This window comes from Varanus komodoensis, unplaced genomic scaffold, assembly GCF_004798865.1.
Source record: "Varanus komodoensis strain SLA01 unplaced genomic scaffold, ASM479886v1 scaffold2, whole genome shotgun sequence".
Taxonomy (NCBI): Eukaryota; Metazoa; Chordata; class Lepidosauria; order Squamata; family Varanidae; genus Varanus; species Varanus komodoensis.
This window is the reverse complement of record NW_025335568.1, coordinates 45,077,565-45,101,325: the sequence shown is the minus strand read 5'-3', so window position 1 is coordinate 45,101,325 and position 23,761 is coordinate 45,077,565. Positions and strand designations below refer to the sequence as shown.

The window sequence follows — 23,761 nt, the reverse complement described above, 5'->3', positions numbered from 1 at the left end:
TGCATTTGCAATCATTTATTAGAAAAGACTTAGAACAGTATTTGTTTCAATGGAACAAACAGTGCCTTTGTTGTACAGAGCACTCCTGTATGTCTTCTTAGACCTATTAGGCCCACTAAATCTAATGATACCTTTTCCCAGGTAAGTAAATAAAAGATTGCAGCTTTTGTAGCAATACTAGAAGAAGCATATAGAACTGCTATAGGGAAACAGCAGGGATGCTTTGCATGGTGTAAGACCTTCTTAATGTAGATGCCAGGTTCCAGAGTGCAGAATACTTGATGACTTGCTATGCTCATTTTTCATTGCAATTTGTCAGTAGAATGTATTGTGTCTATGCTGATTTAGCTTCCCCATTTTTAAGATGAGTACATCTTAGAACATTGCTTGGTCCTATTATTATGGATGCTTTTCAGCCTATATAACCTGAGACCATGGGCAAGATTCTTGGAGCCTACCTCTGCATCCTAAATCTTTCATCATTTTGGCTTTTAAAGTCTGGCAGGGCAGGGAATCTGATTCTCAGAAGTAATATATGCTTCTCTGATTTTTATTCTTTATTATTTTTAGTAAATGTTTACAAAAACATATCATACAGCTAAAATTCAATAGAGATAAAACAAAATAATACAATTAAAATCATACTATAATATAAAAAAAGATGCATCCCACCACCTGGACCACTAGATACATGCCAAATCATTTGCTCTTTTAGAAAGTTCCATCCACCTTCCAAAACTGCAGTAATTCTCATGGAAGTTCAAATCCTTTCCCTTTTATTAGTACATAGTCCATAAATGGTCCCAAATAATGTTAAAACTATTCTTATTTATATAGCCTTTTATTCTAATATCACACATTAATTTATCATTAATAGCTATATTCCAGACTTCTCTGTACCAATCACCTAATTGATATTCATGTTTTACTTTCCCTTTGCTAAAGTTAATCTCACAGCTGTTATACATGCTTCTTTGAGAAAGGAAATGCAGCCTACCACACTTAAAGTGGTGGTGGTTAGGCCACTCCTGAAAACATCAAATGTTGATACCTCAGTTTATGATAGGTTATTGCCCAGCCTCACAAACTCAGGTAGTCCTGAATCCATTTCAGCCTGAATGCAGACCTGGTTTGGGGACAGAAATAGCCTTGGTCACCCTGGAAGGGTGGCTTTCAAAAATAAATGACCAGGGAGAGTGTGACCCTACTATTTTAATGACTTTTGTATATGATCTTATGATTTGATAATGAAGGATGATATCTAAATATTTAGTTAATTCAATAGTTCTCCTGGACCTCTTAGCAGCTTTTGACACCACTTAGCATGGTAACCTTCTATATCATGCCATTGCGCTTGGTTAAGGAGAAGTTACCCAGATTTGGGGCTGCAGTGTCATCAATATGTGTATAACAAGTTCTACCTCTGTTTTCTACATAGTTATCCTAGGGAGGCTGTGGAACTTGCAGGCAGTTTTGGGATGGATGAGGGCAAATAAGCTGAAGCCCAGTTGCATCTTTCAAAACCAGGATCAACCGAATGCACTGACTGAAAAGCAGCCAAAACAGAAGACATATTATTAAAGGTCTTTATGAATTCTTCACTTGCTCATCATTCTTAGCATACTTTGAAAAAGGATTCAGATGTACTGATCTATTCCTTCCTATTGGCCAATCTGCTTTTTATAGCATCTTGCCTGAGCAAGAGATCTAAACATCTCCAAGATGCCACATTTTTGTGACCTTTGAGTTGGGCTAATAAAGTTGATACACAAATATGGATAATAGATGTTATTTGTTATCCAATACACACAACGGTGTTCAGAATAGGCACCATTATAACTGGAATATTGAGGGGGTTTAATATATCAGCATATAGCCAACCACTGAAATTGAACATTGTCCTAAAATAATTACAATGAACAAAAACAACTTACTATTTTGCACTCATAAAAAATAAAATCAACTTGCCATATTTTTATGACTCACTTCCTGATCTGTGATCATAGAATACCAAGAATCTGTTAAATTAAAGAACCAACACTTATAATCTTTTATCAAAATATCTAAAATCCTTTTGCCTTAGAACAGCATACCTTGTCTTACAGTAGTTTGCATTGTTCAGATACTGATATCATGATGCCTTGACTCTTGTATTATGAATGTACTGCGTTGGCTATCTTGGTAATATGAAACAGAAACAATGAACTTGTCCGTAGTAGACTCAGAATACAACAAATATTACATAAAAGCATAAAATCTTTTCAACTGCATCTGCTCATGATATTAAGCAAATCTGCAATCATGTTCAAAGCCAGAATATAACTTGATTGGCCTTTCTACTCGTCAAAGTTAGGAAGAGGCTTCATGTTAAGAGAATATGAAGAGACAGCAGCTATGTTTCCAAAAGTATGGAAACAGAGCTGACATTATGTGAATTCAGAAGGATGAGAAGACCATGAAGTAGAAAGAATGATAAGTCTTTTCTAGTTGGTTTTGTGATTTACTGTTTGCTGAACTAAAGAGGTGACATTGCATTGATGAATGACTAGAACCAGCATTTGCTCTTTGCTAATAACATATTCTCTACCATCAGCCCTTTCCCTCATTAATATCAAGTGATTGGGGCAATGTTCTATGGCAGTATCCTCTCCTATATCACAACATTCATTGAGGGAATTCAATGTCCCTCTTTTCTTTTCTTTTTTACAGTTGTTTATATTTTCCTGCTAGTGCTCTATCATGTGGCAATCTATTGGATTTCAACATATCAGTTCTATAGTTGACAATTTTCTAAAAAATGGCTTTTATTTAAGGTCTGCAAAATAATCCTTCAGCATTTGGTGAACATACCAAATTGTAGATACAATTTATTGACCAGCAAGTCTAGCTAAGTATAAAAGAAGCCATTTGGACATTTGTTCAAGAAAATGGTTCTTGAACTATTGAAACATTTGGAAAGGAGCAGGAAATCACAATTTCTCATACAGTATATCAGCAACCTGTTGGCCTCTAGATAGTTTGCGTTACAATGCCTGTTATTCCTGATCAAAGGACATGCTGGTTAGGGCTTATGGGAGTTGAAGACCAAAATATCTAGAGGGCACCAGGCTGGGAATGGCCACCACTTGTTGGAAGAATTATTTAATATTCCATTTAAAATTATTTCCAAGCCATCTTTAAGGATGGAGCCTTTTCCAGGCAGTGTAAAAACACTGTTTTCCCCCATGGAAACAAATGCAGTCAAGCTTATTAAAAATAATTTATTGCATTTATTATTTATTAAAACATTTATATGCCGTCCTTTGCCGCAGTCTCAGGATGGCTTACAAAAATATTTAATAGGTGTTTGTTTTTACATACTTTGCCTGTGGATAAAATATGCATCAGTCCCTGGTTCTCTGCACAGAACCATGGGTACTATCTTTGTTGATTGGTGAACAGGCGTGGAATTCTTTCTGGGGACTCCATAAGTGTTAGTTCAACAATCCATGGGTCATTGCAGTACATTGCCTGAAAGTGGGCTAAGTGGTAGGAATCTGAGAGTATTTCTCTTTGGTAACATTCTGATATCAATTTAGAAGGAAAGGGAAGGAAACATGTATCAGTAGTGCATCTATAATAGCAAACAGCCATGCCTTGGGGTTGGGAAACCAATTTCCCAACTTGGTACCAACTGGGGACCACACTCTTCCATGCTGTTAATGAAACAACTTTTTCTGCCTGGCACCGTCGTTATTTGTTTTTCGGTGCCAGGCGAAAACCTTTTTATTTAAGTGGCATTTTAACTGTTAATATTATTGGATTTTATCTGGCCAGGGCGGCTTATTTTATATTGTATTTTTGTATTTTTAATCTAATGTTTATATTTTTTAATTTAATGATTATAATTATTTTAATTAATTGTTGTGAGCCACCCCGAGGCTTTGGCAAATGGTGCGGCATAAAAATATTTTAATAAATAAATAATAAATAAATAAACTTTTGCACCACCAAATTTGCTGCTGTCATTTGGTGGCACAGTAGCAAAACAATGATTTCTCTTTAAACTAAGGCACACAGAGAATGCACCTAGCTTTAAAGAAAAATCCTTGATTCAGTGCCAAGTTCAGCATTGTAGCTGGGATGATGGGGTCAGATGCAGCCACAGCCTTATGTTGCCGAGGCCTGATCAGATAACCTGATACCTGGTTTCTAAGGTATCTCAGGTACACACATTGGAAAACCCTCTACCTGTGTCCTGTAGGAGCCACCACCAGGAAGAGTGTTGGTAGCACTGCAGTGTAACAGTCTAACTCATTATATCAACAGTCATTTAACATTTTTGAATGTCCACATACTTCCCAGTAACTCAAGAACTTAGAGCTTGTTTGCTTAGAAACAAGTCTAGTAAAAGGGACATGATAGAGGTATATAAGTCATCTGGCATCCAGGGTTGAATGACCTACCCCAGACTCACATTTTGCGTAATTGACACAGACAATCTAACCTTGTTAGCTCACAGGGAGGTAAACAGTGCCCCCAAATTTCAGCTGCCTGCTTTTTACAGTTCTCTTTCTATAAACCAAACCTGCCAAGGACAAAGCGAAGCCCCAAAATCTGCATAAGAGTAGGCCATTTCATTCCACTCTCTTCAAACCATGCACAATTTTTGATCCCTTTTGGCACCCGTATTCTGCCTCCTCCTACCACACTTTTCCCAAAGCTAAACAGTCACTGACATGGTTACCTTTCCTTACAGGGCAGTTCCTCAGCCCCTTGATCATCTTGGTTGCACTTTTCTGCATGTTTTCTAATTTGGCAACATAGGTCTCGAGATGCGGTGACTAGAGCTTTACCTACTATTCCAGGTGTGGTTGTATTGTAAATTTGTATGCAGGCTTTATCAGCATTGGCAGTTTATTTTTTATCCCTGTCCATGGAAAGGATTATTCTAAAAAAAAATTTCAGGGCCTGCAGAGAGGTAAGCAAGTATATAGTATGCCTCTGCTATACCGGCTCAATGGGTGGAGGGTTATGATGATATTTAAACTAGGAAACACAGAACATGAATGGGGGCAATGCCCATTAACTGAGCCAGTTTATCAAGTGATAATCAAAGCATGTCAAAATTAAAGGATCTGATCTTAATTTAGCTGTTATTAACAGATGCATGAGACCAACTTGGATCAAATTGATTTCTGTTGGTTTACTCTGCGTGTGGCTAAATCCAGCTCTAATCCAGTGTGTTTTTTGCATTAGTGGCTCCTTGGTCATTTTTTGGCAGTTTGAGCCACCAGTATATTTAATAAGCAACCAGGTAGTGTATTTGAATCCGTTTCCTACAAGATTGCCCTTTTGCATCAAGCATACCTTTTCATTATATTGACTGAACTTTTACCTTTATTGAAAGACGTTTGTGGCCTATGTGGCTTAGACATCGCTCCTATGTTGTAAGAACTGACATTTTTAAGAGTTGGTGACACACACACTCTTAGTAATAACTGCAGCTGGACTATATTCAACTCTGGTATACCTGGAAATCTTTGAATGACATTCTGTGATATATTACAATGATTACCTGCACAATCAGCCATTACAGCTACTTGGGAACAGGTTTTGCAGAACATTCTAATGAGTTCATCATGAATTTTTAAAATCCTTAAAATAGGTTTTGTGGTTTTACTTTCCCAGGAGTTATTTTCCTTAATGAAATAATATAATCCAATTTCAGCGTTAATTTGAACATATCAATAATAACCTAATAATATTATGGATTCATAAAACATCCCACAGGACTGCTGAGTAACTTCATCTCTATATTGCTCCAAAATAACTGAAATTGTCCCCCAACTTGAGCAGAGAAGAGATAGTTATAGAACCGCTTGTATTTCATTTGTTTGGAAGACTGGAATGCATTTAATGACAATGAGCGAAAGAAAGTGATCCAAGAATTCTAGGTCTTTATTTCTTTACTTGGTGTGCGGCCTTGTGAAATTGATAGCAGGTATTTGTAAAAGAGAAATAAAAGTATATTGTTCAGTAAACTGATTAACTTATAGTTCTGTACTTCACTTTTGGAAAATTAAGTACAGCATCAAGTATGATTTGATTGCCCTGCATAGGCATAGAAATAAAAGTCTTGTTTCAGTGTGATGATCAGCATGTGATCTTCCTTGTCACATTATAATTTAAACATTTCAGCCAGTGTTCCTCAATCTTTTGAAGTAGTACTCCTCCAATTCAATGGAGCATCAATCATCTGGTCCACAGATGAGCATCAAAAGATTCTCGTACATGTAGATACCACCTGCTACTGCATGTGAGGATCTGTGGATTGGCATGCTAATCCCAATACAGTGATCAAAGAGGATCTCTTTGAATATTTCCTAAAAGCATGCACAGAAAAACATTGTCATCTTAAGAACAAAAAAACTGACTCTCTCTTCTCAAGCACATTGGAAGTGATTGGTCAGAAAACCGTCTTCTCCAAAAAACCCCGCTGTGAATCACAGTTTCTGTCATAGGATATTCAGTCCTGCGAGGACTCTTTTGAAGCATCATCTCTTTCAGGAGCTGGATCTTCATTCCTTCTCCAAGTGTTTCATGCCTCCAAATATGTAACTACTGACCTAAACAATCACCAGCCATTAGTCTTTCAAATCTTATCTGTGTATCTGTATCCTCAACATATTCTCAGCATGAATAATTCACATGATCATTTAATTTCCTACAGTGATAAAGCTACCGTTAGTACTGATCTTATGAAAACAATAGGATTACAAGATTGGAGAGTTCTTCAAGAACATTTGGAAGATTCCAAAACTTCTCCAAGTTCTTTGCCACCCAGTTCTTTGCCACCATTGTGACAGAGCATGTGAACGCACACGTTTGACACACCCCTGAACTTTCATGTGTTACACTCCTTCCACTGACTCATTTCTACCCCGATTCACTTATAAGATTCACAGACTCTAATGTCCACTGAGCCACAGAAACCTGTTTCCTGCCACTTCAAGGTGAGGGTGGGGAAGCATCTCTCTTCTCAGTGCCAGGTGGAGCCATGCCACCTTTCCATGCTGCTGTTTGCCACTGGTCATTCCCATCCATCTTGACCATCCCCCTCTGGTAACCACCTTGGTAAGCCTTCCTTGAGTCTATCAGGGTGATACTGAGGTGGGGTAGAGATAAATAAATCTGTCAGTTTCTTTTCATTCAGCTCCCACATTTGTCTTTGACTTAGGTTCTTGGACAAGTTACTTTTCTTTTAGTCTTACCTGATTGTGTTCTGGGCAATGGGTCTTTTGTGACTTACCATGCACACCATGGCAGCCATTTTGTGAATGGACAAGCCCACATGACAGCCATTTTGAGATATACTCCCAAAGTATTCACTGAAACAAAATGATTGGGGTTGCCTGGGTTGAATGTATCTGTCAGTATCAGTGACTTTCACATTTTTTAAAAAAATCTTTCCAACCACTTTATGGAGAATTTTGCCATTTTTGTTAAGTTTTTATATGCACACACATACATATACTGAACAAAATTGTTACTCTTTTGTGCTGGCCAGGTCTAGTACGTAAAGCTTTTCACAGCATGGAGAGGACCATATTTTTATTTGCAACCCTAATTCAACACCATAAATATAGTTAAATGCACAGATATTCAAGTCCAGACTTTTAAGAGCAAAGCACTCAAAGCCCTTGACCTGGTCTGTCAGTTTTGGTTTCTCCCTTCATTGATTGTTTTTTTTTTTTTTTTTACTTTTTAAATCAAGTTCTTTTTATTCCATTTATGAGGAAATCTGCCATTTTTTAAATCGAAACTCAAACTGAACAAAATGCTCACCTGGTGCGTGCGTGGCTGGCTGGGTGGGTGAAGGGGGGCATCTGAGTGGCACCGACAACATCCAGAAGGCAAGCATTAACATGCCCAAGTTCCCTTCGATCCTGGTGGTGGACCTGCAAGAACAGCATGTTTTATAGAGGCTTCTTCATAAGACTGTTGTGAGCGAACAGACTGAGACTTGACAAGTTCTTTTGCACACTGACATTCAAACCCTAAACAGATTTTCTGGATTTTCAGTGGGCATTACTTCAAAGGAAAGCATGCTTAGCATTGCAGCTTAGAAGTGCGAGAGAAATTGCTGCTGCTAATGATTAGTGTGTATGTAAGAGTACGGAGGGAAAATGCATGCTGAGGGAATGCACGGAGCTTTTAGGCGCATCAGCTGTACTTTGCCAGAGGATTTGCAACTCAGCCATTCGCTGGAGTGCCCTGCCAGCACATATCATACAGGATGAATGGCACTTGCGGCCTTTGGAGGATCAGGCTGCTCAAAGCTAATGAGATCATATTCTTACATCGTCAACTGCGGCCGTCATGATTTTATGAACATAAAGTATGAAGTCTTTTCTGCATCTGGGTTCCCTTTTGATGTGGATCTTGCTGCTGAGGGACTGCTAACTGAACTGAACATTTCAAGGAAGCCAATTTACTCAGCTGGTTGCAAACCCTTTGACCTCAATAGTAGAATTTGGCAATTCAATGAATACACGAAAGTTTAGTGTTCTTTCAAGAATGGCAAAAATGCTCTGTAGCCTATAGATCCTTCTTCAAAATGCTAGTTTGTATTTTAAACATTCATCTTTTTTTAAGGCCAATGCGACTAGTTAATTAAGCCTGAGGGGTTATGAACTGTTGGCAGTTAATAAGTCATAAAATTCCTCCATAAAACAGGATGCTAGATTCCATCACTGAGACAAGGAGTACAAAGAGCCGGTGTATAATATCTAATTGTACAAAAGGACTGGGATTTCTCAATGACTGCTCATCTGGAGTCTCAAGGGCATGCTCACTGTGGTTTCCTGATTTTTAGAAGCCAGTTTAAAAAATGAGTGTATTAAAGAGTAATTTGCCTGAAAGTTCAGGAAGTTTGGGGTGGTGGAGGGTGGGTGGAAAGGGGAGAGAGGGAAGGAAGGAAGGAAAGAAGTTGAGAGAGAGAGAGAGAGAGGGAGAGAGAGGGAGAGGGAGAGACAAAGAGAAGAGGAGAAAGCAAAGGGGGCTTTGCTTTCAGCACACTGGCTTGGACATGATTGCATTTGTCATCTGTTTTCTTTCCCCTTTAGGATGTTCACCATGGCAACGGTACACAGCAGGCTTTTTATGCTGACCCCAGCATCCTGTATGTCTCCCTCCATCGTTATGATGAAGGCAACTTCTTCCCTGGCAGCGGAGCCCCAAATGAGGTTGGGTTTATTTCTTCAGAGCCCCATTTTTATTTGTATCTTTTCAGATAATTGCATTGCATGATTACCCCTAATTTTCTCATCCTCCAATGGTACTTTAAATTGCACTAGATTACCAAATAGTCTACTGGGACCAGGGGACCAGGTTAGAACAAGTGCATAACCCAGAACAGTCCTTGTCAAGCAGGGCTGGGTTGATTTGACATGCCGTTTGATGTTTGTTTCAAAAGGACATTTTCCTATGTTTTCTTATTTTGATTCACTCCCTGCCTTTCCTCTCCACCCTCCCTCTGGCACTTTCCCCCTCTCCCGCTCCTTTTAGGTTGGAAGTGGCCCTGGTGAAGGTTATAATATAAATATTGCTTGGACAGGTGGCCTGGATCCCCCCATGGGAGATGCAGAGTACCTCGCAGCGTACAGGTTGGTTTTTGTTTCCTTCTGAATATGCCAAACAGAAGCAACAGGCTGAAGCCTACAAGAATTAGAACTGCAGCAATCTTGAAAGCTATAAAATGACCCATGGTGGAACATGCTTAAAGTAAAAAGATGTCTTCTTATGTAGTATTTTGAGACTTCAACGATGTTAATAAATAGTCAGTGTTAATATTACTGGCCACCCACAAGGGGGAAAAAACCATGCTCATTAAATGCCTGAAGCAGTGGCAAAGAAGCTTAGATTGTTGAATGCTTTTTCAGACTGTAAACTGCAATAGCATGGGATCCTATGGATGTTTATACGGGATAAATGTCCTACCACTACAGTTTTCCTTACCCATTATGGGGTATAGTGGGTGTTCTAATACTTTATCTGTCTAAAAATTCAAATGGTTGCATTCTGAAAGACTGTTTCAAATCCAGGGAACACAGAGAGTACAATTTATTTGTGCTCCATGGATTCCCATGCAACTTATTTCCACGTCAACTTTATTGTAAACTTCATTCTTACCACCGCTGTCCTTAAACTGATTTTCATGGCACCGTCTTTCACATAATATGTTAAGATCTGAGATGCCTGGTTTGATTTTTTTAAAATGTACAAAGGAGATATTTCTGCTATGTTCAGAAGTTAGCCTCTGCATATAGGGAAGCAAGTAGAAGCAGAGTAACAGCGGGTCTGCCAGTCCTGTCTGTGGCATCATGAACCCCGTGGGGCTCCACAGGCTGAGCCTGTGCATGGACAAATGTACACATGTGGATTCCCCTTTTCAGACAGCCATGCTCAGTATGGCCAGTTTTACATGCTATTGGGGTGGGAGAGAAGGGTGCAGTACTGGCTCCAATGTATAGCCTACTCATGGAAGCTTACTTGAGAAGAGAAGATCCCTCTAATACAGTGGTTTTCAACTGCTGGTCTGCGGACCAGTGCCGGTCTGCAGGAAATTTCCTGCTGGTCTGCAGAAAAAGCCCTGAGAAGGAGCTACAGAGCAGCTTGAGCTCAGTTTTTGCTCTTATTGCTTGTGCAGCGCTGCTGCCATCACCAGGGGAACCCAGCTGATCCTAGCAGAGGTAGGAAAGAGCTCTGATTTCACTCTGGTGTCCAAACACAAAATTTGATCATTGTCACTGGAGATCACTGGAAAAAAGAATATCCGTCTCTAAGTTACGGAACTATTAAATTGTTACTCATATTTTCTACCACATATCTGTGTGAAAAGAGTTCTTCAGCCCTGTCATTGATAAAAACCAAACAGAGAAACAGAATGGATGTCAGTGCAGCACTTCGTCTCTCGGAAACAATACTGCAGCCAAGACTGTCGAGTATTCTTGAAAAGAAGCAACAGTAGCTTTCACATTAGCCTTTTTGAATTAAATATTGCTTTCTAAAACTTTCAGTGGTATTTGATTTCATCCAGTAGTTTATTCTTTTATTAGCATTTTTACTGCTTGGTTTCTAGGTATTTTAGAGAATTGCCAGTTTTTGGTATTTAAAAACTAATACACAAAATACTATATAAATGCTTTTTTACTTTTTCCTCAATGGTCCCTGAATTTTTCTCCCTATTTTTGTTGGTCCCCAGAAGTAAAAAGTTTGAAAACCACTGCTCTAATATACTTCTGACTCAGATACAATTTCTACCAAAATCCACGTATCCAAATAAGTGGGTTTTGGGCCGTAAAACTAAATCCACAATGAGAGTGCAATCCTGTGCAAGTATAGATGGTGGGGGGGGGGGGAGTGGGGCATCCTATAATTCCAGGTTCAAGTTGCGGGATTTTTTGCATCTAAACACACATAAGGAGCGTGACTGCAATTTGCTAATGTTTAAGGTGCTCCTATTGTTACTTTTTGTGCAATAGACTAATATCCTCCCCTCATCCACCTAGTGTAGTCATGTAGTCATGTAGTCATTTATTTATTTATTTATTTTACTTGTCTGGCTTGTGACTTCTAAGGGCTTTTTGGCACAAGCATGGAAAACGTGCTTTGATTTTATGTACTGCATAATAAGCCAGCAAAGGGGTTTCAGTGACCACCAAGCAAATACGCCTTCTACGTGGAATAGATGGGTGGAAATATTGCTGTACTCTGGTCTCCGATAATGTGCTATCCCCATAACAGAAATGCTGCATTAACAAGGAACATGTGTATTCTGGTCATTAAATGAACATATATTGAGCCAGGAGCTAAATGTCTGAAAAGTAGCACTTTTGTCATGTAAAAAATTTTTACCTGGTAAGTCATATGAATTTTAGCCAATTGATACATAAATTAAATGACGATATGTGTGTATCTTGCACACAAAGAAATAGGAAGTCAAAAAACCCTTTCTGTGTTTATGGGTAATTTCCCTTGTTTTAGTGCTCCAGCAGATATCATCCGTGGAAAGGCATTATAGAGGAAAGAGTGAAGGATGCCTATTCTAAAATTGTTCCTCTTACTAACCAATTTTGCAATTTCCCATAATAAACATGATTAGCCTTTAAAAACCCTGGCATCTGATTAATTAGTGACACTTTAGCCAGTTGTAAGGTTTGAAATCAATTTTTTAGGTTGGAGTCAAATTTAGACACATGCAACCATGGAGTCAGAAATTAACTTCCCTACTCCTGTTCTCAGGCAGCCCCTCCAGCCCCTTGAAATTGCTACACAAAGGGTGTGCTGAATGGGGTGAGTTGTGGTGTGAGAGGGAAGGGCGGATACTCCTAGAAGCACCTTCCATAAGGAAAGACCTTTTATCAATAGGAGGCAGATCCTGGATCCAAGTTTGCTTATTGTATTTTACTTATACCCAGCTTTTCAGCCAAGACTGGCTATCTTAGAATTGTGCAGCGTACAACTGAAATCCACAAAATAGTACAGTTCTTTAGTTATAGCTGGAGAGGTTAATGCCATTCACTTTTGGTTCCTAGTATTTGATGACACAGTTCTGCTAAAGCCTTCTTCCTTCCCTCCGGGCAAAAGGAACTGCTATTTGGATTCAGGCGTTGGCTAATGGCAAAGGAGTTCACTCACAAAAGCAGCCTTTTCTTGCTGTCTATTGGCTTCTGGTTCTTGGAAAGTTGTTGCATTAGTCTGATCTGTTTCTCAACTAAATATTGCCGCTCTTATGAAAAGATCCCATAGGTATATAATGCTGTGCTTCCTTCTTTCTGTTGGCCTTGCTCCTGGTGGAAATGAAACCCAAATAATGCCTATTATAGGGTACTAAATCTGGCCTTGCCTTTGTGCCCAGTTTTCTGCTACTGTGGTTGCACAACTCCAGTTCTGACCTAACAATATAGTGAAAGTGCTTAAAGAAGTCACGCATGTCATGGCTGGTCATGGCTTGGTCAAGAATATCAGGATACGTTTGTAAAGGCTGTAGTTCAAAACTTTTCCAACTGACAATGAAACCAATAATTTCTTTCTGGACCACTATCAAAACTTATAATTTCAAATGTTATATCTAGTGCATACCTTTGCTGCACTGCAAATGTACCACAACTTCTATAAAAAGTGCTTCCCACATGGCGCTCACCCCATCAGTCTTGGGTGGTCCATGAACACGGTTTTGAGATGGTTTTGTAATGCAGACATAACACACCTGAAATTGAAGTTTAGTACCAAAAACAGAAATAGCCAAGAATCACAGTTTTGCACTGTTTCTGTGAAATGGGCTTTGATTTTATATGCATCATTTGCTTATCGTGGCAAACACCTAGTCAAATATTCAACTACTTAAAGGTATGTTGTCGAAGCTGGTGAGCCTCAAATGATACCTCGTCTAATGCTTTTATTCATCCTTTGCCAAGATCTTTGCAGAGCCTGCATGCACACAAAAGCATGGGGTTTAGTTGGCCCAAGGGTTTGGTGCTGGAGTTCAGCTTTTCTCACCTCCTAAAGGCTTGGTTCACAGTCAGCCACAGTCAGTGGGTAAGGATGTGATATTAAAAGTGTTCAGTTGAGCTGGACACATCCAGTGTTTCATTCAACCACATTGCTATCAAAATGTTTTATAATATACCCTTTCCCAGCCTGGTGCCCACCAAGAGTGTTGGATTGCAAGTTCCATCATGCCCTGTCAGCATGGCCAACAGCATGTTGGGCATTGCAGTCCAACACATCTGGAAGGCTGGAGGCTGGAGGAAGGTTGGGCTAATGCTATCTAGTCTGAAGAGGCAGGAAACTTAGCACAGGTGTCAGTTAATGATGAGTCTCCAAATTAAGTCATCCATTAAGACAAAATCGAGGAACATTGGGGAAATTTGTTTCAGCTGCCAGTGGTCAGAGAAATGTGGGTGGTAATGGTGGTACACATATTTCATCAAATTTCTCTGGAAGAAGAATAACTCCTGCAACAGTTTCTCAGGGGTAGCATTCACCATTAGCTTTAGCACTGCCCTTTTTGTTTTCCTAAGGGATTGGGTTGTTGACTCGGGCTGCTGCTGTAAGTAGCAGCAGCGACTGTGTTGGCAGCCTGGCTGCCATTCCGCACCTTCACACTTAGCATCATTCTGGGGCACATGGGGGAAATGGTGACAGGAAAAAGTATGGCAAGGCATAATTGGAGAAAGTTCTACAAACTCCCCTTCTTTTTTTGGAGGAAGAAGAGAAAAATAGATCTTAGAAATGTTCTCAGGAAGAATGTATTGTGAAAAATTTTAACTGAACTCTACTCCATCCTGTTTCTGATGCTGAGCAGGTTGACTGTTTATTATCTCTAGAGTATTTGAATTTCCCTTCCTGTCTGTATGTGAACAAAAAATTTGAGCAACTAACTGAGGCTGGCAGCCTGAATTTATTTATTTATTAATTTATGTACTTAATATACTTCTAAACAGCCGAAGCAAGTAGAGTTCTCTGGATAATGCTCAATATAATATAAACATACAGTACAAACTTTAAAACAAACAAAGAATGCACAGAATGAAACCAAGATAAAACTAGGTCCAAAGAAAAACACAATATCGTAAAACCAGGTTAAGACCAACAGCAGAATAGAGTACATAAAGTCCTAAGGTCAGTTCTCAGAATACCTGGGGGAATCAAGGTATTCCCCCAAGTATTCTGTGGGTAATATGTAAGGTAATAATGTTACCTTACATATTAATGCTTCACCTGGCACCAGAAAAATTATAAGACAGGGTACAGGTGAGCCTCTCCGGAGAGACCAAACTACAAACAGGGTCCCTGAAAGATTATCTCAAGAATGCCTTTGGGCCAGAGCAAGCCAAGAGCCCTCACCCTGTCTGGGCCATCTACTGCATCATCTGACCCATGGCTATTATGCTTCTTGGCTGCACTGACCATGATATCGTGCTGTTATATTTTTCTTTGGGGACCAGGCATATTCTGCTACATGTCCTCTCACAGCATCCACAATTTTTCTACTTTACGTGTAGAGAAGGGAATCCACACAAGAGGCCCCCAAAGTACACCTGAGAGATTGTGCAAGCAAAGCAGCAGAAAAGGATGTAGGTGTTCAAATGCTTACTGTTATTAGTTTTTTTTTTTTTTCATCTAAGTATATGAAGGTTCAGATGAAAAACACATCTGAATAGAGATGGGAGAATCTCTCCAGCTCAATCTCATTCAGGTTCTGATTTCAACCACTAGTCTCATTTTTTCTAGTTTTATGCAAGCTTGCTCTCTCCCCCCACAAACATTCCTACGTGTTTTTCAGAGTGTAAAATTTCATGTGCATTTTTCCAGTGTAAGCAATTTTGTAATCCTGTACCCATTGACTAAAGTGCACTGTTGCACACTTTAGAAATATACACATTTACCTTACATATTTTTTCAAATGTGTACATATTCTTAAGCACATTTTTATTTTGCAAAATGGATAACACATTCAGAAATGTGCAGATTTCTGATTGCAAATTGAATTCTGACCTGCATTCAGTTTCCAGGAGAGACAAATTGCTGTAATATCAGACAATGCATTTTTCATCCAGTCTGAAGTATGAATAACCCCACAGTAATATGGGTTTTGCAGCCTTAAGGCTGCATAAACATATACATTTTCTGATTACTGGTGGGTATTGTGCTTGAGGTGCTTATGCATGAAGGAGGAAGGAGAGAAGGGATTACCCTTCTCATGCCTGCTCTTTCTTGTAATGCTATGTCATGGGTTTAGAGTTATGTCAGAATAGCCCCAGTGTTACTGTGTGCAAAAATGCATGCGCTGAACAATATCTGTGAGTTGAAAAAGCAGAGAAGGATGGAAACCCAAATGGAATTTTGCTTTGGGCCATGGATTTTCCACATAATCTGTCTGGGGGAGACAGGAAACAGAATTGCCAATGAAATTCCTTCAGTGGGCTTCACCCACCCCTAATTTAAACCCTTTAAATGCTCAAAAGAATCAAAACAAAATGAATGTAAGAGATGTCTCTTGCCTGAAGCTCCCATCAAAGAAAATGAACACGTCCATTTTAAAGAAGTAAAGAAGTGTTCTTTCCAAACCAAATTACAATGAGAGTTGCAAACTGGTTCTCAAAGGCTGGGCAATATGGAACCAAGATAGGCCAGAGTAGGACTTGTACTTCAGAAACTTGTCCATCATGGAACTTGGCAGCTCAGAGAAGGAGCTTGGTGGTATGTAGCCACTTATGGTTCACAGGGAATACACAAGTTTCCCATAGACAGACGTGAGAAAAGAGTCATGCTTTTGTGGATGCTTGATGTCATGACCTTCTAGAACCTTTTTCCTTGTGGGAAATTCTATTTACTCTCAAATAAATCCTTGTCAGGCTATTCTAATCCCATCCCTGGGAGTGCCTGCTGCCATGAGTTTCCCTTTATGGAACTCAAAACAGAAGGGAAAGTGGCAGCAGTGAAGTTGAGTCAAGGAAAGCACAGATTATCTTCCTCACAAGTATTCAAGAAGATGTGGACAGAACCAGGAAATTCATGGATAAAGTTGGTAGGTGAGAGGCATCAGAACGAGAAACCAATAATCATGGGCAAACCTTGGGAGAATCTGATACAACATGAATATAGCCATGGTGGATCTGGCTGGGGGCCAGTTGTGGTGGTGATGCTGCTACTGCTACTGACGGAACTCAATCTGGCAGCCCTGGCTTTTCAGATTCTATTCTAGAATGCCAGTTTACTGTGCTTGAAGTACTGCAATAATGCCTCTTTGTCAATTCTAACCAATGAGAATTCCTTTCCCAACTGGGACATTGTTAAGATGTTTCCTTGCATTGCTACTGTCATCTAAGGTTTAAAGCTCAGAAGAACAATTTGGAATACAGGAAATTCTGTCCTAACATCTCCTATTGGCCCAGTGGTGAAACCTTTTAACATTAAAGTGGTTGACTCAGTACCATTAGAGCATTGTGAGCTTTGCTGGGCTTCAGATTGGACACACATGTTTTGCCATGCAAAGAGTGCCATGTTTTATCCTGTGATTTTCTGCCCCTGAAAGTTGCTTCATCCTTGTATAAGCTTCCAAAAGAGTCAATTTTCTTGTATATGTAACAAAATACCCTTGAGTAGGTTGCCAGTGAAGGAAACTGAAGCTGAGTACTAGTTTTACAACCACGACCTTCTGCTGAGTGAGATGAAAGATCCAGACTTGCTAGTTCACAGTCAGCAGGGAGCTCATGAGTGAAGGCTCCATCAGGGGTATCCTAAGGACTATTTAGAAGCTCAGGAGCCAAGAATACCCATCACTTTGTATTTGTCTGTAAGGCTCTTATCTTGCAGCAAAAAAGACAGCTTGGATGGTTCCTTTCCACTTCTAAGTGTAGGACATTTTGTTTTGCTTTTCGTTTCTAGTCATTCATGGCATGGTTAAAGCAACTATGTTGGATTGCACTCTTCTTATCCTTTTTCATCTTTTTATGTATGTGTTTATTTATGATATTACAAATTTTTTAGGCTGCCTGTAAGGACAGAATTCTTCAGCCAGTTATCTATTTTAGGACAACTGCTACACTTTAGTACGTATAAAATGAGCAGCATGCCCTGCAGTCTTTATTGTGATTTTCCATTGGACAGCAATCCCATAAGACTTGCCATTGTTGGCTCCACTTTGTAGATGGGAGTAAGGCTAGATGGTGGGGGTGTGATTTGCCCAGTGTTGTAGCAGAGAGGTCTGCCTGGCTCCTGGGGACCACTGTGGCTGGAGAACCTCTGTGTCCACCTTGTGCTCCCCTCACTGGCCTAGAATTACTTTTCAGGCAGTTCTTCAGTATCTTTTGATTGGGTAGATCTTTCAAAGCTTCTCAGTTAAGCTTGACCTTTGTCTGAGGAGCAGTCAGTAGCGCCTGCAAGACCTGGCTGCCGTATGTATGAGGGAGGGCTTTCTCCACAACACAGCCTTCTGCAGCTTGGTGTCATGATCTGAAGATGCCTTGGCGCAGCTCCCCCTGGTGACATGATGGTGAAAAGCCTTTGGGACTGTGTGTTCATGCAGAGCAGCTGGACGCTTTGCAAGACTCTGTAAAAGGTTCCCCTGCAGTTCTTAGTTTAGCCACAGCAACGTGGGCCTTCATGGTAGCTGCTTTGTATTCCTGATTCAGCCTCCAGCCTTGTCTTGCCTTCAGTCAAGCCTTGATTCCTGCCTGCTTCTGAATCTGCTGTTGCTTCAAGTCTGAGACCATCAAGCCAGACACCCGATCCTTGCCTTTGCCTTTGGTCCTGCCATGCTTTGTCAGAATCCCACTGGTTTTGTTCCTGGCTCTGCCTTTGCACCTGCCATGCCTTGCTAGGTATCTGAGTATGCTTGTTCTTGGTTCTGCTCTCAGCTCCTGCCCTGCAAGAACTTGCTGGATACCTGACCCTGCATATTCCTGAATCTGTCCTTGCTTCTGGGCCTTCTATGCCTTGATGGTTTTTGATCTTTACTTGTTCCTAACCCTTGCCACTGGCCCCACTGCATCATGCTAAGACCTCCACCACCTCCACCATTCTTGGTCCTGGGGCTTTAGTTGTAGACACCTGCCCCTATACCCTGGACTTGACAACACAGCATCTTCCTGATGCTTTGGACCTGAGCTCCAGCCAACATGGCCAATGGTCATGAATGCTGGAAGATGATCCAGTATGTGTGGAGGCCATCAGCTTCTTGCCTCAATAAGTCTACCTGCTCACTGCTACCAGTTGCTTCTGCTCTTCCTCCTCTTATTCACATTACTACCACTTGCTTGCCTGATAGGCAGAGAGCCAGTGTGCAAGCATGGAAGGACATCCTTCTCCTACTTCTTGTTGCTGTTTAGGTCAAAGCAAGAAGTGGATGAATGAGCAGGTTGCAATGGTGAAGAAGAGGGCAAACTCCAAGCTATTTTTTTAGTGGACTCCTGTTGGGAGAATGGATCTTGGCCCACTCATGGTGCCCACTCTTGCCCATTCTTGATGCCAACCCTGGGCACCAGGTTGGGGAAAATGCTTGGGTCAGAGCACTGGCCCATCTAGCTCAGCTCAGTGAACTTCGACTGTCATTGGCTCTCCAAAGTTACAAGTAGACACTGTTTCCCAGCCTGATACCTCATGTGCATTTCGAATGAAAATTACAGGGCTCAAACTGTAATTTATGTATACAAATCAGGTGCTTGAACATTGAAGTATAGGACTTCCTTAACGCTCAGTTCCTCCTGGAGCCTGTTCCTAAGAATGTGTGCGTCCTGCTTCCATTCTCTGAGGCCTCTAGCTGAATATCACAGCAGAAGTGGGATATGAACTTGAGCTCATTCAGACCAAAACTATACATCATGTGTGCATTTTGTATCCTAAGAGGGGGAAATGACAGCAGGTGATGAGAGAGTTAAGTGAATCTCTGTGCATCATCACTTCCATAGGAAGCAGCCAGTACATATAAAGGGCCTACTGAGCTACTGTTACACATTTTTGTGTGTAACCCATAGTCTGGACATCGTTCCACTCTGGCTCCCTGCCCTGTGCAAAAGAGGACAATATGCATTTTAATGTGGTATTTTTAGCCAAGGAGAGGACTAGCCTTCTGAGGCAGCCATCCCTGGTGGCAATACTGAAGGGCATGAAATTGTGGTGGGGCATTGCAGGATTAAGCTATTTGTGCCATGCATACCATCCTGTACCACCAAAGCTTCAGCTGCTGATCACAGCTGAGGAGATAAAATTCAACTATCTGGTTAGTTTCTGTATAGGGAATAGAAAGAGGTGCTACTTTCTGCTCCAGGCAGAAAAATATCTTGGGCTAGTGCTTTTAAAGAATTAAAGGTATAAGAAAAAAATGCCATACCTAGGTCAAATGGGGAATGCTTTCAATAAGATGTCTGAGATAGAGAAGAGCTTGGTGCCTTCATGGCAAGGGTGACAACAGCAAGCCAAAAAGCATTGATTGAAAAAAATGAACTGTATGAGAGCTGCATACTGTGTTTGAAAATGAACAGAACTCAGGGATTGCCAGAATACATTTCCCAGAGCTTCACAGTCATCACATTCTCTCCAAGCTTGTCCTTGCTTCCAAGTTTGTTCTCATATGGTGTAATCAGGGTGGAAAAGTGATGAGGAGATAAACGTACAATCCACGGGCTCACTTGCCTCGCACATCATCCCCACTGTATGTGTGATTTACTTGAAAGAGGTTTTGTAATGTCACAGTTTCCTATTTTTTTAAACATAACTTGCCCAAAGGGTAGGCGTTACATTGTGCTATGAAGCAAGAAATGTGAGGCACACCACTGAAAAATTATCTCTTGCATTTTTCACTCTGGAGGACAGTCTGCTCTCGTAGCTTGTCTGCAGCCATGAAAAGTGCCAGCTGCTTTATAGGAAACGGTGAGAAACTCTGGAAAGGGGCCTTTATGAAATAAATTGCCCTAGAAAAGCCCAAGGCACTTCCACAATAATTATTGGTTTATTTAATTCTGCTGAGCAAGAGCCGATCTCTTGAATATTTTGGCAGAATTAATTGTTATGCACTATTGCTCGTGTGTCTAAATTTTTGGCATCTTTTTATGTCAGTGCCCAAGGAACTAAAGATATTTTTGTTTGAGGGAGGAATGGAAAAAGGAGTATGGGGCGGGGAACAGTTTTATCTGGACGTAACACCTCGAGGTCTTCTGAATAGCTTGTTATACTTCAAAGTTTACAATAAAACTAAACCAGCAACCCTGCTTTTATTTTATCATACAAGCCCCTTTCCTTTCTTTTTTATTTGGGAACTCCAACTTCTTCTCACCAAAACACCTTCAGCTCCCTTTGCTTCTCCCCTGAAACTAGCTTTTTAAAACAGCAAATGAAGCTCATTTAATCCACTGGAGCTCCAGAATGGTACGATTTCATTACAGAAATTAATTAGTGTAACTCAACTTTCTTTTGGATATACAATTTCTTTTACTGACATGACTACATAGGGGGCAGGCAAAAGAAGCAATCATAAACAAGACATGTGGCTTATACCTCATGTGAGTCAAGTTACAAACAATTTGAATCAACCCCTAGCCCTTAGGTCAAGAAGAAATAAATAAAAAGACTGATTGTATGATAAGTGTTCCTAACTCTTGTGAATAAAATCAAATTTTGCAGAATTACAGATGAATCAAAAACCAATTGCTGTCTAGTTGATAGTGAGATGAGGCAAATCATTTGCAACACCTCTGAATAAAGAAAATAAATTTGTGTAAGAGTACTGAGAGATCTCCAGGTTCTAGTGGGGTTTTTCATCTCTTCTTTTACACAAGTATCCACAAACATCTGATACCATAAGTTTCTGCAAGCCATAGCTGGTCAGGGTTGTTTCCAGGTAAGTAGTAGGAGCAAGCCAATGATGCAATCTGATGCAACCATGACTGAACAGAGCTTATGGAATGATATGTTCTTATTGCTACAGTGCAGTATCAGGCACAAATCCCAACCATCAGGACCTGGGTGATTAAGAAGGACATACAGAATCAGATGTTTGAACCCTCGGGTACCAGTGCTGTACCCAGTAACATTTGCTTGTTCAGTTTTACTTTAAAATCATATCTCTGTATAGTCATAGCTTTTGAAAACTATAGTCTTCCCTGTAAAACAAGCATATTGTATTTGCTTCAATAGGTCTAAAATGGATTGCATTACAACATTGCACCCAGGTGCTTAATATGTATTGTTTAACTGCTTTGCTATAGCAGATATTTTTATAAAGATCCTATTATCCAAAATTAGAAGGAAGAGTCATTTCCCACAGAGCACACACTGGAGTCTTCTAAGGACATGCTTTAAATATTTATTTTATACAGTTTGGGTAATAAGTCCATCTTTATTATCTTTGTTCATTTTCTTAATACAAAAGGTGGATGCAGCTATATAAATGTGTTTCTATCAATCCATGTGTATGGGTAATACTTTCCAGGAGTCCATACAGGTTATGGAGTTGAAAACAAAAATCATAACTACAGAAGAATTATACAGCTTTAATGTCAACCAGGGAGACTGCTGGCAAGGAATTAGAAGATTGAGACTTGGCAGGGCAGCAGTTAAGTACCCAGGAAAATCCTCAAGTGGAAGGATGTTTCACTGGAGATCAAACCAAGATCATATTCCTGGTTACCCTGTATCAGTGTGAAAGCTGACAGGAAGAAAACTGATGCATTTGAAACATGGTGCTGCAAGAATGCTTGCAAATACCCTGGACTGACAGAAAGACAAGCAAGTGAGTCCTAGAACATATCAAGCCAGAACTTGACCTGAAGGAAAAGTGTTGAAACTGAAGCTGTCATTCCTCACACATATCATGAGAAGGCAAGACTCATTGGTGAAGACAATAATGGGAGGGAAATTTGAAGGCCCCTTGCCCCATGCACCATGCAGGCTGGTTCATTGCTGCTCTCCTACTTTCCCAAGTGCATGCAGATGAGAATCGCTCCCAAAATATATAAAAAATGATAGGAGGTTTTTTGGGGGTCAGAAGAGATATAAAGGTATGGCTGTACTGACTGACACCATTTACATTATACTTCTTTAGATGCATACCTGTCTCCGTATCCCTAAGGCCTCTTGGGGGAGACACTAAAAGAGATTCACTAAAAACTTTATCTTTCCAACAAACCTGTAAGATAGAGAGCTATGATTCCAATTGTACCTATTAAGAACTGAGGCAGAAGGCCATTGACTTGTCCTAAACTAAGCAGTGGGTTCATTGCTAGAAACGTTAGTTAAAATCAGGATTCAACTGTACAATTTCATATTTGGTGGAACAAATGGTTTCCAGATTTTGAAAAAGGACCTTCTCTTGAAAGTATTTCTTTATAGTCTTATCTGTTACAAAGTCTAACCATACTCAGCAGCACATTTATTAAGAACATCTTAAACTTCTGAAGTAGGGTCTGCTTCATGATTAACTTAGTACATGTAGAATCCCATCCTCTCAATTTCTAGTTGAATGTGATTGAAACAGGTGTGTAGGGTCAATCACATTCAGTGCTATGCAGAACAATCATCCTCCTGAATGATTGTGTTAATTTCAATGAAAAAGAGGAAAGAACTACTTTTTTTTGGCTCTTGTGGGCCCATTGATGTTCCTTCTCCCAACAGAGGAATGAAGATTTGCAGAAGGAGAGTGGGTGTTAGTACTTCATTCTTCACTCATCACTGTCTTCCCAAAGCTTCTTTGCTGCCTCTTTTCACCCAGACCAATGTCTCAAAAAACTGAGTTGGATGGACTGACAAAAATGGAAAGCATGAAAGATTAAAGTATAATCCTTGAAAAAACTAAGGGCTGACAGATATGTAGCAAAAGGACCTGTAGAGACCAAAATCATGTGATTTTCTGCACGTGTCTTTTACCTCTAGTTTTAAGCGTCTTTGACATTTATGGGAAAGTATCCAAAGAGAAGTAGCAATTAGGAGTAAGGTAGCCAGAAAACTTTGGTAGTACATGCACAACTGAAATGAATGGAAATTTCCCCTGTACATTGAAAAAAAAATGGATGGTGTCAGTGGATGATGGATTGAAGCTTTTATAAATGTATTTCTAAACTGCATTTCATAACTACATGTAATAATATTTGATTAGTTGACCATTTGATGCATTCAAAAATGGATATGTTATTGGTAGAACAATTTGGTAAAACGAGAACCAGAGTGGTGTGGTGAGGAGTGTGTTGGACTGGGACTTGAGAGAACTGGATTCTAGTCC

General features: G+C 40.1%; 1 protein-coding gene across 1 annotated transcript in view; it reads left to right on the top strand.

Annotated features, from left to right (window-relative positions):
* The window catches only part of LOC123022863 (histone deacetylase 9-like), a 193,530-nt gene that overhangs the window by 47,797 nt on the left and 121,972 nt on the right, over positions 1-23,761 (top strand). The window contains exons 7-8 of the mRNA XM_044428959.1: positions 9,108-9,227; positions 9,550-9,647. Coding sequence (XP_044284894.1) covers positions 9,108-9,227; positions 9,550-9,647 — 218 coding nt within the window. The remainder of the gene's footprint in view (positions 1-9,107; positions 9,228-9,549; positions 9,648-23,761) is intronic.